Source organism: Corapipo altera, unplaced genomic scaffold (genome assembly GCF_003945725.1).
Source record: "Corapipo altera isolate COAL_440 unplaced genomic scaffold, ASM394572v1 61411, whole genome shotgun sequence".
NCBI lineage: Eukaryota > Metazoa > Chordata > Aves > Passeriformes > Pipridae > Corapipo > Corapipo altera.
Window position 1 is genome coordinate 21,495,568 of NW_020884875.1, and position 16,664 is coordinate 21,512,231.

At 37.0% G+C, this 16,664-nt stretch overlaps 1 protein-coding gene across 4 annotated transcripts in view; it reads left to right on the forward strand.

Annotated features, from left to right (window-relative positions):
- CPLANE1 (ciliogenesis and planar polarity effector 1) overlaps positions 1-16,664 on the forward strand; it is a 56,671-nt gene that overhangs the window by 24,672 nt on the left and 15,335 nt on the right. For 3 of the 4 annotated variants that reach the window (XM_027634680.1, XM_027634683.1, XM_027634684.1), the window contains 12 exons: positions 266-1,196; positions 2,377-2,540; positions 3,430-3,566; positions 4,136-4,218; positions 8,340-8,422; positions 9,692-9,760; positions 11,193-11,385; positions 12,006-12,263; positions 12,436-13,182; positions 14,044-14,210; positions 15,206-15,335; positions 16,270-16,324. In XM_027634680.1, the coding sequence (XP_027490481.1) occupies positions 266-1,196; positions 2,377-2,540; positions 3,430-3,566; positions 4,136-4,218; positions 8,340-8,422; positions 9,692-9,760; positions 11,193-11,385; positions 12,006-12,263; positions 12,436-13,182; positions 14,044-14,210; positions 15,206-15,335; positions 16,270-16,324 (3,017 nt within the window). The remainder of the gene's footprint in view (positions 1-265; positions 1,197-2,376; positions 2,541-3,429; positions 3,567-4,135; positions 4,219-8,339; positions 8,423-9,691; positions 9,761-11,192; positions 11,386-12,005; positions 12,264-12,435; positions 13,183-14,043; positions 14,211-15,205; positions 15,336-16,269; positions 16,325-16,664) is intronic. The other variant, XM_027634682.1, reaches the window with a different exon arrangement.

Sequence of the window (16,664 nt, forward strand, 5' to 3'; positions counted from 1 at the left end):
ATGTTATTGAAGTGCAAGTTATTATCAGCTATGACCACATTCTTATATGTTACTGCCTAATTTCTGCCCGTGGAAAATTATGGATATTGCATTTGATTAATTTGCCACCTTAACATTATATTAATGTCTACTTGGGTTTATTAGTTTGCCCTTTATTAATACTAAAAGAAGAAAAGAAAGTTATGTTGCATTTAGTTATTTTTTTATGTAATTCTTCTTAAAATGGATTTTGGTGTTAACAGTTCTTATGTTTATTGCCTTACAGAAATAATGAACACCAGAGAAAAGGAGAAATAGGTAGCAAAAATAGCACATGCAAGATAAAAGCTCTTAACTGGAAAACAATACATAAAGACAAAGTATACAGAAGAGACATGCATAATCAATGTAATTTGCCTGTCGTTGGTGCATGGGAATTTGAACGTGATGATGATGAATATGTTAGGTTTTTAGAACTCTTTTTGAGTTATGTTCTTGAGAGAGACCTGATAAAGTACAGTGACATTGGAATTCCATTTCTTACTAGTTTTTCTGGACTTCTTCGAGAGCATGAATTGAACTCTCTCTTTTTTGATGTCCACACAACACTAAAACGTCGACAAGGCAAAAGCAGAAGTCAAAGTGTGTTTAGAGCTGGGTCTTGCTATACTGTCACCATGTCATCTTGTGATCCTGAAACATCTGTCTATAACAAAACCCAAAATATTTTGGAAAAACCAACAGTTGTGCAGTCCATTGTACAGACAAAAGAACCTTCTGTGCATAACATAATGAAAGGACTTAATAAAGGATTATTTGGTTTAAAACACAAATCGATTTACAGAGCTCAGACTCTTAATCAAGGAGTCACTATTGCACTAGCAAGCCAGACCTTTCCTAGTCATATTTCGTCTACCCTGCAAACTCAGGCAACTTCTAAATACATTTACAAAACTGTTGATGTAGTTGATACTGTACCAGGAGAAGAACTAACGATAGAATTGCTGGACAAGTTGAGCAATATTGCAAAATTGCTTGAGTGGATGATCAGATGGTCTGACAAAAGACTGCTTTGTGGTTCCAATAAACAAGATTCCTTAGAAGGGATTCTTCCAATGATACACATGAAAACATCAGCAGCTGCTGTCCTTACTTCTCTATGGCTGTTAGAACAGTTATACAGAGAGAGATCTCAAACAAAGAGTATAAAATATAAGGTAAGAAAAAGGATGGGATAAGTGTCAATGAAATGTGAGTGAATTATACCAGTAAAGAAAATCACACATTTTACCTAATTTTTCTGTTTTCAGTAAAACCTGGAATACTAATTAATAGCCTTTCCTTTAAGGGTTGCTAGGAAAAGAGAGAAACATTCCAGAAATACTGGAATTCTGTCTGTAGAAATACTTGGGTTGGAGGTGAAAGTTCTCTTTGGAAACGCTGTTCAAAATCTAGCTCCTCTATCCAGATAGCACATTATTTGTGCAAATTCCTGTAAGTTTGACCATTGTGTCTAGTTTTAGACATCATCTTTGAAGAAACCTAGTACTGGAGATAGAATATGGCAAAGCAAGACAAAGAGTAAAATTTCTCTGGGAAGACTTGAGTTACGGTTCATTTGTCTTTGATGACAGTGCAGATATGTTTTGACTGAAGTATTTAAACTAGTTAAAGATCAGCAAAAAGTGACTAGCATTGTTATATAGAGTTGGAGTATATGTGTGGACATGAAAGAAGAGATTTGCCAGAAGAACCTGATGAGTATCGCTTTAGTTTGTATTTTAGGGACAACTGGATCACTTAGCTTTTTTAATTAACTCTACATAGAATAATGGAATTCATGTTTTGAGGGGAGAGGTTTGTGGGATTTTTGTGAGAAGGTTTTTCTCCCATACCAAGAGATATATTTTTTTCTTGGTTTTGGTTCGTTTGTTGTGTTTCGGACAAGTGCCACCTGTGTTTTATTTACAACGTACTGCCAAAATTTTGTGCATGCATCTAACCACAAGATTATGTGTGGCTTTTTGCCTTTCATACTGTTTTCAGTGATAATTTCAGAGATCTGTATCACATGTGATGAAGGCCAAACCTTATTGTATATGTTTGTTTCGATTCTAGTGTCACATAGTGGCTTTGACAATTGACACTCAATTGACACTGATAAATATTTCCTGTGTTTCCTTTGGATAATTCAGAGCATCGTTGCTTCACTTAATGCAAAAAGGTGCAAAACTCAGGTTCCACAGGTACCTATAAATCCAGGTTTCCTCAGCTCTAAAAGAAAAAATTATGAGTTAAGGATAATCATTCTATATGAAATCACTGTGGGTTTTTAAATAGTATCAGGTATCTTTTTTTTTTTTAGTGAGTTTTGATTATCATTATTTCTCTTAATAGCATCCAGATAATCAAGATGTGAAAGTATTTGTATCTCTATCGGAAGCCCAGTCTAGGACAGAGAAAGAAAGTAGTATGGATGAAAGCTTTTCCATAGCGGCCAATCTTCCTGCCAGTGTCCAGAATGTGCCAGCCTACGATGACTTTTGTAGAACTGATTTTAGGTAATTTTTTTTTTTTTTACTTAAAAACTCTAGTTAGTAATAATTTCTCTGCTAAGCAGCCTGTCACTATGAAGAGTTCTGCTGTTATTATGTGTTACATATACATGTTTAATTTTGAGTGCAAAGTCAAACTCGTGCCTATTGTTTACAGCTGCATGAAGCAGATTGAATATTCTCCATCAGCAGATGTACATCTAGGTAGAAAACAATGTAGTTGTTGCATATTAAGTGACTTGTACATGGTTGTTTCTAAACTTAGTGATGTGGAAATAGAATCTAGATTTCTGATGAAATGGATATCATGGTTTTCTCAAAGAATTCAGATAACTTCCACTCTCTTTAGGTAATTTCCCTTGAGTTGCGAGGTGTATCTGAACTCCTTTGTGGCATTTCGTTGCACTAAAGAAAAAAAATACATGTCCAGTATTAGAAGAGATAGATAGATAGATAGATAGATAAAGATCTTTAGTATTCTGAAAATAATCTTACTATTTTGAGACATTCTTGTATGTCTTGTCTGACAATTTGGGTTTTTTTATGAAGGAAATTTCTATGCGGGAGATAAATGTAAACCTTAGCCAGATGATTTTGAAGCCATAGCACTTGTCTTCCATTTTTGATAGATCATGTGTGTTGGTTACATTTTTCTGGAAACAGCTCACCTGAAAGAGTGTACCATTAATGATGCTAAAATATCACATCTATAAAAAAAAATTATTAAGCTTGGTTTAAATGAATGTCAGATAGAAAACTTACATAAACATGGATTATATCACAACAGTGTTTATTTTTACAATTATGCACTAGCCTGCAATCTGAAAGAAACAGCATACTTGAACTAAGCTAGATACCTATGTTGTTAATTGCTTTTTGTAATTCCAATTACCAGAGTGTCTACAAATTCAAAATACTTTGATAAGAAGGAAATTATTCATGGAAATTATTCTGTACCATGTACGACTGAAGATCCTAATGAAGTAAAACCATTTGTTCGGCAGGAATTAGATGTGGTGTCAGAACGACAAGGTTTGTTTTAATGGTATATCCTTTTACTATGGTCTCATGTATCAAACAGTAGGAGTTTTGCATGAATATGGTTATATGTCTCTCTGTTTAATCAAAAAATGAAAATAGGTTTTCATTGTTCTATTGAAAATATTTTATCCAGTTTACATTATAACTAATTTTATACAGTTACTTTATTGAGACTTATTGATCAGTTTTTCACTTATGTAACTTTTTACTATAGAGATAGAACAGTGTGTATTAGCATGTTCTGTTCCCTCATATACTTTCATTCCAGAAATATTCACGCAACTGTGCAAAACAACATGAAAATTGTAAGAACTGACTATCCATAAGTTAAGTTTATTGTACTCATACCATTTAAATAACCTGCTTTTTTTTTTTCTCTCTCTTCAGGTGCATGCATCATCACTAGTAGTAAAACAAATCTTGAATTTGCTGAGACCTCTCTGAACGCTTTACTCCTCCCTAGGGAAAAAGTGGACTAATGTGACCTGCTGTCAGAAATCACATAACAGTACTGTAATCCATGTAGTTTCTGATTTAGAGTAATTGTGTTTATTTTGTAGAGTTCTTTGAGGAGCCATATGAAACTCCAAAGAGCTCCAACAGCTCTGTCAAGATCAAACCTGTAGAACATCCTAGAGAAAAGGCAAGTTACTGTAGAATCGTCAAAGGTTTGGATTGGAAGGGACTTTAAAGATCATCTCATTCCAACTGCCCTGCCATGGGCAGGGACACCTTTCACTAGACCAGATTGTTCAGGGCCCCATCGAGTCTGGCCTTGAACACTTTTCATGGATCCACAACTTCTCTGGGTAACCTATTGCAGTGCCTCACCTCCCTCACAGAATTTCTTCCTAATATCTGAACTAACCCATCCTCTTTCAGTTTGAAGTAATTCCCTCCTCTCCTGTCACTATATGCCTGTGTCAAGGGTTTGTCTCCAACTTTCCTGTAAGCTCCTTTAAGTACTGAAAGACTGGTCTAAGGTCTCCCCAGAGCCTTGTCTTTTCCAGGCTGAACAACCCAAATCTCAGCCTTTCCTTATAGAAGAGGTGCTCCAGCCCCCTGAGCATCTTTGAGGTCTCCTCTGGACCTGCTTCAACAGGTCCATGTTCTTCTTATGTTGGGGATCACAGAGCTGAACACAATGCTCCAGGTGAGTCTCAAGAGGACAGAGTAGACAGGAGAATCCTCTCCCTCCACCTGCTGGCCATGCTCCTTTGGATGCAGCCTAGGATACAATTCATTTTCTGGGCTGCAGGCACACATTGCAAGCTCATGTTGGGCTTTTCATCAACCATCACCCCCAAGTCCTTCTCTTCAGGCCTGCTGTCAATCTATTCTCTGCCCAGCCTGTACTTGTGCTTGGGATTGCCCCAACCCATGTGCAGGACTTTTTGAACTTCATGAGGTTTGCACAGGTCCATCTCTCAAGCCTGTCACGATCCCTCTGGATGACATCCTTTCCTTCCAGTGTCCTGACCGCACCACACAGCTTGGTGTCACCAGCAAACCTGTAGAGGGTGCCCTTGATCCCACTGTCCATGTCACCAACAGAGATGTTAAACAGTGCTGGCCCCAGTACTGACCCCTGAGGAACCACTTGTCACTGGTCTGCACTTGGACATTGAGCCATTGACCACAACTCTGAGTGTGGCCATCCTGGCACTTCCTTATCCACCATGTGGTCCATCCCCCAAATCCACAACTCTTCAGTTTAAAGGCAGGAATGTTGTGCAGGACAGCGTCAAATGCTTTGCAGAAGTCCAGGTAGATGACATCTGTTGCTCTTCTCTCATCCACCACCACTGTAACTCCATCATAGAGGGCCACCAAGTTTGTGAGGCACAGTTTGCCCTTAGTGAAGCCACTTTGACTGTTACCAATACCTCCTTATTTTCCATGTGCCTTAGCACATTTTCCAGGGGGGTCTGCTCCATGATCTTGACAGGTACTGAGGTGAGACTGACTGGCCTGGAGTTCACTAGGTCTTCCTTATTTTCCTCTTTAAAAACATGGGGGTTATGTTTCCTCTTTTCCAGTCAGTGGGAACTTTACTGAACTGCAATGACTTCTCCAATTAGTGGCTTAGACACTTCATCGGCCAGTTCCCTCAGGACCTGTGGACCAATTCCATCATGCCCCATGGATTTGTGCACCTTTTGGTTCCTTAAATGTTCCTGGTCTTCTACAACAGGAGGTTCTTAATTCTCCCATCCCTGCCTTTGCCTTCTGTGACTCAGGAAGTGGGGCTGGAACACTCACCTGTGAAGACTGAGGGAAAAAAGTCATCGAGTACCTCAGCCTTCTCCATGTCCCAGGTAACCAGACCTCTTATTTCCTTATGGAGAGGGCCTACATTTTCTCTAGTCTTCCTCCTGTTTCCCTTGATGATCCTGGCCGATTTAATTCTATCAGAGCTTTCCTAAACTGATCCCTGGCTGCTTTGACAGTCTCTCAGATATCCTTACTGTGTCCTGGCTTCCACCCTCTGTAGGTTTCTTTTTTGAGTTTGACTTTATCCAGGAGTACCTTGTTCATCCATGCAGGCCTCCTGGGGTTTTCTCCCAGCTTCCTCTTTGTTGGAAGGCATCACTCCTGAGGTTGCAGGAGGTGATTCTTGAATATTAACCAGCTTTTTTGAGCCCCTCTTCCCTCCAGGGCACTATGCCTCTATTAAGCAGATCACTGAAGAGGCCAAAGTCTGCTCTCCTGAAGTCCAGGGCAGTGAGCTTGATGTGCATCCTCCTCACTGCCCTGAGGATCTGAAACTCCACTATTTAATGGTCACTGCAGCCAATGCTGCCCTTGAGTTTCACATTCCCCACCTTGTTTCTGAGAACAAGGTCCCCCATAGTACCTGTCCTCGTTGGCTAATCTGTCATGTGGAGAAGGAGATTATCATCAAAACATTTCAAAACCTCGTGTGTTGTTCCTCCAACAGATAGCGGGGTGGTTGAAAGTCCTTGAAGACCAGGGCTTGTGACATGAGACTGCTCCTATCTGCATGCAGTGGGCCTCATCTGCTCCATCTTCCTGGTCAGGCAGCCTGTGGCAGACCCCCACTGTAATGTCACCTGTCCCTGTCCTCCCTGTAATCCTGAGCCATGAGCTCTTGATCAAATCCTCATCCATCCTCAGGCAGAGCTCCATGCACCCAAGCTGGTCACTGACATAGAAGGTGATACCACTTCCTCATCTCCTCTACCTGTGCTTTCTAAAGAGCCTGTATCTGTTCCTTCCAACACTCCAGTCATTGGAGCCATCCTCCCACATCTCCACAATGCCAGTAAGATCGTACCATGCAGATGGGCACGTCTCTAATTTGTTTATTCCCCATGCTGTATGTGTCTGCATAGGGGCATTTAAACTGGGCCCCTGATGAATCTGACTTACTGGTGGGCGTAGCTATAATTCCTTTGTGCTGCTCTTCAGGTACTCTGTTGACCTGCAATTCCTCTCCAGGCTCTGGGCATCTCTTACTGGCCTTGGCATAAAACAGCCCCTCCCCTGCCAACTTTAGTTTAAAAGCCCTCTTTCCCTCTTGCCAAGCCTAGGGCTGATAATGCTCTTCCCCTTCTTTGATAGGTGGACCCCTTCAGCCCCCAGCAGAGCAGGTTTCTCAATGAGTCCCATGGCTGAAGAAGCTAAATCCTTGGCTGTGGCACCAATCAAGGTTGACTGCTTGATTCACCAGGTTCAACTGACCCTTTCAAACTCTTTCCCTTTGACTGGGAAAGGAATTGACTCTGCTCTTAAGAGCCACTCTCTGCTGCTCTCAGTGAGCACATTGGGCTGCCTTACTTAGCTCCAGCCTCTCTCCTGATCTGATAGGATCTTATGTGGAAGCATCAAATTGTTATAAATACTCTTTTCAAAATATCCTGAATTCATCATTGCATTTTTGAAGTTGAGGGCTTAAAGTGTTTAGGATTGGTGAATCTTTTTCCTTGCTTAATAATAAATGTCATGATTATAGGGCAGTAAGGTGAGATCTACTCTGAGCACTTTTGAAAACTGATTAATTTTTCATAAAATTAAATGTGTATATACCTATATATGTACCTATGGAAGATATAATTATATATACATAAAATTACATTAAAAAATTAAATAGATCGAGAAGTTTGTTTTGCTTCTGTGTGAAAACTCAGTCTGGATCTGTAAGTAAGCCTTCTTTTTCCATGCATTGTTTTTTGTCATAAGTATCCTGTCTTCAAAATTGAGTAAGGGCTTTTATGCTGAAAAGTGAATTGCAATGCCACCAGTTTACTTGCCTGTAGTACTCAAGATTCAGTGCTGTTAACGGGATTGGAAACAATAAATGTATTTTGGTCTTCAATTCTGCAGTGCATTTTACTGTAGTGAATCTGTGGCATGTGTAAAATCCTGCATTTGTTTCAACTTCTTAATTTGCAGATAGTTTGTGTATAATAGGATTGTTTCCACATTTTCATCTTTACTCAAGGGGGGGGTGAGATTAGCAGAATATATATGCAGGGTACTATATGGATATGAATCTGAAACTAAAAACTCATAATAATGACTTAAAAAGCAAGATGCCCAGGTGAATCATTAAGATATCTCCTTATTTCTGATCTGTAGCTGTTCTCTGATAAGTATGTAATTTTGATTACTTTTTGTCTGATTTTTTCAAGTGGATGATTAATCATGAGTACATTTGCCATAGGCTAAAAAAAAAAATACTTTATTAAAGCAGAAGGAATAGAAAAATTTAAAGTTTGGATGCATCTTTTTGTGTTTCAGCAGGTCTCCATTTCAGATGTAGATAGTCCACTAGAAGATCAGAATGTGGAGGAAACAAAGGAAGAAAAGGCTGAACAGAATGTGTAAGAGACTTTTTGTTATTTGTTTCGGGTTTTTTTTAATTCCCCTTTTGCTTAAAAATCCAAGGTATTTTTGTTAATAATGGCATCCATTGAAGTCTCCTGGGTTCGTGCTATTGTTTATAGCAACAAACTCCTAGTTTCAAACAGGCATTTCACATACACAAAGTGCAGGGTGGATGAGTCTTTATTTTAGTAATGATATAATGAAAGAAGTGTGGGTTGTGGGAAGGTGTATTTAACGTCTGAGAAAAGGACAGACAATAACTTGAAAAGCTTTCAGATACACAGTTCCAGACCTGAAATAGGAGCAGCATCAGGCGAAATTCAGGTGAAGAGCTCTCTAGGAAATTATGACAATTAATTTGTTACAAAACATAGAAGTTGTTGTTTATGAAGCCAAAGGTGGGACAAAAGTGATGATAAGCTTGTTAGCTTCTGAAAGAGGAAGGAAGACATTTTACACAACTTAAGAAATTTACTTCACTAAGATCTTTTTAAAATTTAATGTTTTAAAATCTCTTTACGCTTATAATAAAATGCATGTATAAAGTTAAAGAAACAATTCATAAACCTGGTTGTTTGAATAGATAACTGCTGAGTTTGATTTCTCTGGAAGTTTGCAAGGGAAGAAACTCTATATTCTGTAAACACAACATTCCTTGTGTTTACCATAAGGAATCTTGCTCTTTTGAGATATTTCCATTTGTTTTAATGACAAAAACGAATCAGCTTATTTTTAGTATATTTCAATTAGCTTTCTTTTAAGCGGCTTAATTTCAGAAGGATTTAGAATGCTCTGCTATTTTAAAATTACATATTTTTGTTTTAACTGCACATAAGAGGCTGTTAAAAGAATTTATTATGGCATTATTTTTAGAAGTGCAGATTACAGTGACATTTACGGAGTTGCTTAAATTAGATTTTGTCTTCCTTTGTCCGCTGGAATCAACCTCTTTTTTGCCTGCTGCTTGTGTTGAATAGCCAGAACTTTTTCAGTGCTTTTGTTTGAGTCAGTTTCTGATTGCTAGGGAGACAAAGCATGAATGTCAATATTTGCCAACTCAGGTTGCAGTGTAATGCAGTAATTGAAGCCATGGAGATCAGTATAGCTCTGATCAGATGGCTTTCAGGTATTTCATCCCATACTAATAAAATACATTTTTGAGAGGTTATGCATACACTTATATACACATAGGTATATAAAGTGAAAATAAACAGCGTAACAAATTATTGTAGTATTTACAATACTATTATTTTCTTTCTTTATAGTATGACTGGGGTTGTTACTAGCACTGATTCTCATTCATTCTCTTTAAAACAAGATGCAGAAGTTCCTAGGTAAGAGAAATCTACACTGTTATAAAAAATAGATTATCCCTTAAATTTTTAGCCGGAAGTAACGTGATGTGTACATTTGCTTACAAAATATTTGCATGTAAAATGTACTGGCAAACTAAGTAACTTTTCCTGAAACCTATTTGTAGTCTAATCCCTGAGGATCAAAACACTTCCATCTTGACCAGACTTCACAAGAATCAAACATGTTATTTGAGCTACTAGATTTCAAGAGACATAATAGTTTCGTTTTCTGGTTCCACACAGAAGCATTATACAATATTACTGTAGAAGATTTATTGTTATATAAATCACCTGAACAATAATATTTTAAACTTATATTTACATTGTTATTAAATTATTAAAAGGTATATGTCCTACAGCATCTGATAGATTCACATAAATATATAGATAATATTTCTATAAACAGGGAGAAGGTTGGAATTGAGAAAAGGGGTCAGGAGTCAGTCTCAGGCCTTCAGTTCTAGAGCAGTCCTCTATGAGATTTTTTTCAGGTTAGAGAAAGATAAGAACTACACATCCCTTTGGATTCCATTTCCATATGTCTCTAATCTCTTTTCCTTCTCGAGCTTTTCATTTAAACTTCATTTAAAAAAAACTTTACTCAAACTTTTGGGGTTTCAGGCCATGCTTCAGGCACATTCCAATTGTCTTCAAAAAGATTTTCTATGCCCCTTCACATTTACTACATATCCAAAACCTTTTCTGTATTACTCATTAGACATTGCTTTATGCTTCTGTTTCTTCACATGCATGGAGGCCATTCTGTACAACTGTGAAAAATCCTCCAAAGGTTGCCTGTACCCATAGCATTATCAGCATTTTTCTTTAACAGAGAAAGGTGTTTTGGGTCTATGTGTTGATGTAGGTAAATTCTCTCAGGTTTTTTTATAGCTTAATAGAAATCCCAACCCTTTTTTCTTCATGTGAGGAATCCATGTACTTGATTCTTTACCTACTAAAAGATTTTATTATCTCAATGAGAAAATTTAATGTATTGTATTACCTGGCATGTTATTTTAATTTTAAATGTGGTTTTTAATCTGAAATCTTATTGTTGCTTTTTAAGTCCTTCCTCATTTTCTATCAGTTGTTTGGCTTTATGACTAACCAGGCCTTTTTTTTGTCCCTTCTGTGAAATCATTTTTTTCGTCTTGTTTCTCTAATGAAGATAATATTTCAGATATGCTTGTGGGTACAAAATCATATAGAACTTAAAGAAGCATTGGGAAATTGTCATACATAGTCTCTGGTGAAGACTGTGCAGTGTTAATTAATAAATTGTTCCTACAGATTAATTATGTTTTTAGAAAACGGATGCCTTTACATTTTTTCCGGATTTATTTAAGACAACTTTATATAGGTGTTTTGATCTATGAATGTTTTTCATAGTTTTGTTCTTTTCCTTTTGAAGTAATGCAGGCATTTCTGTAAGTGATTGCCAGCCTTCTCAGACTGTTGTGTCAACTATGTCAAGTGTTGCCTCCCACACTTCTGTTTGTGCAAAGAAGCAAGAAGTCAAGGAAGAAGTCCCTCCAGAGGAGAAATCAAACACATCAGAAACTGTCAGGCAGATGCTCCAAGACGAAATGTTTAAGTTAATTCAGGTGAGAGCATCTCATTTTTTAAAATATTTTTCACAGTTCAAGCTGTGTTATTTAAAACAACAGATGTAATTACTGTTTTAAATGCATTCTCTGCATGTGGTTGTTTTTGAAAGAGATTTCCAGTTCCATCTTAAGAACCATGAAAAGTTATTTTAGACTTAACTCTTGGTTTTGATTCAAGAAAATGAGTTATGTGATAATAGAAGTTTGAGTGTTGTTTAGTTTACATAAATCAATGTGCTCTAGTGGTATACATAAGGAAAAATTCTGGTGCTGTAACAGCTTCGCAGTTATACTAGTATTTAAGGTGTATTAGTACACTGAGCCAATTTTAAGCAACCTTACATTTACTAAAACTTCACAAAAAAAATGAAGGAATTTGTCTTGCTTTAGCATAACCTGACTGTCACAGGTATTTATTGTATCTTAAAAGAAAGTCCAGTACAATAAACAATTATATGAATGAAATTTTCAATTATACAAATTGAAACTTTGTGATGTTGTTTATTTTTTCACCTGTTTTTACAGGATAATGAACAGCAATAACACAGTCTAGAGATGGAATTTTTGCTAAGATTCCTGTTAAAGTTGTTAACAGTGTTAACTTTGTGTGTTTTCAGCTACAGCAGATCAACTTCATGAGTTTAATGCAAATAATGCAGCCATCCTTTGGCAGCATACCAAATGTGCAACAAATGTTGCAGCAGCATCAATCTGTTCACCTGGCTGGGAGCCAGCATGCACACACTGCCCAAGGCCATGGTTCTCCAAAAACACAGCTGCCCTTTCCAGAAAATAAAGGAAAACCTGGTCAAAAGAGCTCTGATTTTCATCGAAGGAATAGTGTAGAAGATGAAGGCAACAGTGGCCATGTAGAAGTATGTATATCAAAGTGTTGTTTATGAAGATAGTTCAGTATATCTGATATGTTATCTGTCCTGTTGAATTAGGAAATATGTTTGTAGTGATTGGTATAGATAAAACTATTTTTGTGCATATTTAGTGTGTGGTTCCTATGTAAATGCTGGATTGTTTGCTTTTGTGATTTAGAGTGATCTGGATGTGAATGCCTCTTTAACTCTACTTGAAAGCAACAGCAAGGAAACAGGATTTATGTCACCATCCCAATATCAGCATTCTTCAGGGCCTACTAAACCACTTCATCTCCTAGATCCTTCCTCAAACATCCAGAAAACAGTGGGGTTTATCCCTATTGAAAAGAAAACAAGTTACTCAAGTGGATTTCCTTTGCTTAGGCTCGAATCAAGTTATTTCAAACCAACATTTTTCCGCCCAGTAGAAAAGTCATCAGCTTCTGCCAGACCACCCCCAGTACCACGAGTAGCTTGGAGTTCATCAGATTCCTTATGGAACCATCAGTCATCATACACGCCAAGAAAGAGTAAGGCAAAAGAAGATTTCAGCAGAAGTAGATATGACCCTGAGATCCCAAGGCAAATGCACGAGGAAGAGAGGAGATGGGCAGAAAGAGTGCAAAGGGGGCCTCCCAAACACCTGAACCTTGATCAATATGTAGAGCAGCAAGAAGTTTCACCTCAGCAGCAGTTCCCTGCAGATGTGAATACGTACAGAGCGCCGATCACTCAGAACATGGCTGGTATTCCACTGTTACACTTGCATCTTGACCCAGTACCCAGAGTTCCACCAGCTGTAAAGCAGCCAATCACTACTACTTTAATACCTGTTAAACGTGCAACAAAGGATACTGACTCCAGAGAAATACTACAGGATGCAGGAATATCACTACTTCAGGTTAATTTACCTCAAAAAAAGAAGGTACTGGATTTTAATAATATTTTTTTCTAAGTTGTAGTGGTTTTGCCATTTCATAGTTTCTTATTCATCACAAATAAGTTCATGTTTCCAGACTATGGAGTTTCAAGTGCTCAGCACAGCTACCAGGAGCAATCTAGAACTAGAGGTACCAGTTTATTTGCATGTCAATATGAGGCTGCAAGCCTGATAGTGTTTTTAATGGCGTTAGATTGATTCTATGTTCCACAGTTCATCACCATTCAGCCCATTAGTAATGAATACAAAGAATTTACTATCTAAAGTACTGGATAATATTTATATGGTAATGAGCAGTACTAGTTTTTTCAGAAATGGTAATAGAGTTATTTACAGAAATAAAATGCAGTGATAAATCCTCTTTTGTAATGGAGAAATAGGATGCTAAAAGGCTGAGTAAGAAAACCTTATCTTATGGATGCTGAGAACTTGATGTTTTGAAAAATGTTGTTTCTGTTACACTCTTATAAGCTTGCACATTCCAGTTGAAAAGAGTGGAAATTTTTTTTTGCTTGAAAGGTACTACTTCAGTCCTTGTCTACATTGCAGAGTTACTGCCTTCATCCTGAACTGCATGGATAGGAAATGCAAATATTAGTGAAATATGTTCTGTGGAGAAAATTCCCATCTTTTAGTTTACTTTCAGAAAATAGTTTACACATGTACATACTGGCAGAGGTCCTGGCCTGATGCTGTTAATATTACATTTCCATTTTCTTTACAAATTGCTACAGGAGTTTTGTTTGTATAACTGAGATCCAAACTGGACCTACTTTTTTCATCCAATCTGATGGGTTCTACTTTGTCTTTCTTCTCTTTTCTCTCTCTCTCTCTGAACCCTTTCAGGCACCAAAACTCATCCCATTTCAGGATCTTATTGCGTTTGAGCAACACCATCAGCATAATTCTGTGCTCAGCACTTCCTGTGGACAAGACCAAACTGAACCTATCCAGTTACTAAAAATTAACGTTGAACCATTTGAACTGAGAGATGTGGAGAAAAATAGAAAAAGGCAAGCCAGACTTTTTAAGTGGGAACATCATTTTGAAAAATTAGCTGGTAACCTGTGCCTTCTAGCTTTAAGATCAGAGGGATTGGATGTAATTCTCTTGGCAGAGAATAAAATACTAAATGTTAGTAAAAACACAGCAGAAGTATATCATTAAGGTATGAAGGGGTTTGCTGTTAGCAGACTGATAAGAAGAAGAGTCAAGGGGGAATTCTTACCATATTGCTATTTGTGTTTTAAAGTCTTGTTGTTACCTGACTGTTTGCTGTATACTGTTTATGAAATGCTTTGCAGTTTACACACAATGAATCTTAATAGGCTGCTGTCTGTGCTGCATATTGTCACTGTTAACAGTAATCTTCAGGAAAAAAAGGGTTACACTCTTTCAGTATAGTTCAATATTTAGGCTGGTTTTTAATACAGACAGTGATTACTTAGCAAAATTCCTGCTGAAGCAGTATTTTCTTTGTTCTTATTTATGAAATTTGATTTATTTGTTGTTAATTGATTGCACAAGCAGTTAAAACAGTTCGTTTAAGCTACTTACATATCCTTGTTCAGTTCTCATAGAATGTTGGTAGAATGTTCTAGAATAGAATACTTGCTTTCTTCTGATTATTTGTCTTATAATCTACTTATCACATATCACAGAAGAATTGCAACTTTTTTATAAAATAATTAGAAAGTTTCTGTGATAACTGAAGTTTGTTTCACAGATTCTTTACAGGTATTTTGTGGAGTAATTATTAATTATACACAAAACATAGATGTGGATTGTTATGTAGTTTGTAATATTTAGTAAAAATAGCTTATTAGACAATTAACAGATTTTAGTGTGATTGTTAGTATTTTTATGAGTTCCTACAACAATTTTGTGTAGATTTCAGATAGGCAAAAATAGTGCTTTGAACTGATCTGTATACAACAGTTCTGTTTATCTTTTCCATCTTTAATTCAGTGCACATCTTATTCTTTATCTGTAATTATTATGTTGACAGAAGAAAAAAGCGTAACAAGAAACAACTACAAGAGAAGGAGGAGAAGAAGAAACCAACTGTGTCCTTCTGCCCAGAGGCCTCCATCATCACTATTAGTGACACAGAAATGGTTGACAAATCAGAGACTGAGGTATAGAATAATATTTCTTTCTTTGCTTTTTTCTATTCAAGTATTAACAGAAAAGAAAGAAGTGGAAAACTATAAATTAAACAATAATGTACATCACTTTTAGGCTCTAGCCTAGAAATGGTATATATATATTTAATTCATAGATTTGCATTTTCTGTAAACAGTAGATTTATTTTTATGAAGTATTCTGAGATTGCTATTGTTTTTCCTGGAACATGAACTTGTCTGTTTTGATAGGATGTAAGTCTGTATGAACATTTATAGTAAAAACATACAGAAATGTTAAAAAAAAATTACATTTAGCCTAGGACAAATGACCCAGGCATTTGTCATTTCATAAATGACAAATGACCCAGACATTAGTCTTTTCATGTGGGGCTATATGGATGACAGTGTAAAAGTAGGAATGGGAAGTATGAGATCTCAGTTCTGTCAGAAACCAGAAACTGAGAAAAGAAAGTCTTTATCAGGGTGGGTTTTGATTTATATACTTGTACTTTTCATTTGCCAAGCCCTTTTTGATACCTTTTGGGGATTATTCAAGCTAGAACACCACTAGATTTAAAGCTAGAACACTACCCAGAGCAGCAGACTGTTTCTGGTCCATACCACACCTTCTTTGAGACTTCACTCCAGCACAGCAGCTGGAGACCCTCTCCAGACCAGGGAGATATTACTTAGGGTACAGCAGAGATAGCATATACTCAAAGAATTTGTGTTACTGCAGATCACCCTGAGGTACATATGAGGTTGTCACATAGCCAGTAATTCCACTGAGCTGGAATAGATCAGAAGAATTTAAAAAAGGAGTAAGACTTTTTTTCCCCCAATTATTACTCACACAAGGTATATTGGATAGTTAAACAGCACCAAGAAAGCCTTTAATCTGCATTGGAACTATTTTTAAAGATGATTCTTTTTTTCCTTATATTAGGATCACAAAACAGAATCGGCATCTTACCCTCAAGATGGTTTGTTTGTTTCAGTGGGCAAGTACAAGTCTTTTTAGTGCTTTGAGTGCTTAAATAACAAAAAAACCAAGGACCATAAGTTTATTAGATTTCAAATGAAAACTCTGTGATCATCAAGATGTTAAAAACTTGGATCATGTAGTCTGTGGGCAATACAGCTTAATGGCTTATGGTATCTTCCCCCAGACCTTTCAGGATGGACAACAGGTTTCCAAACTTTTTTAGGCATAGTGAGTTTTTAGGGGATTGGTGTGGAGAGACATGCAGGCAAATTTAAGGTCTTATATCAATTATCTGAAGACTCAGAATAGTTCTGAAAATTACAGAAGTATTTTAATTTTTTTCATAATGAGCGGTA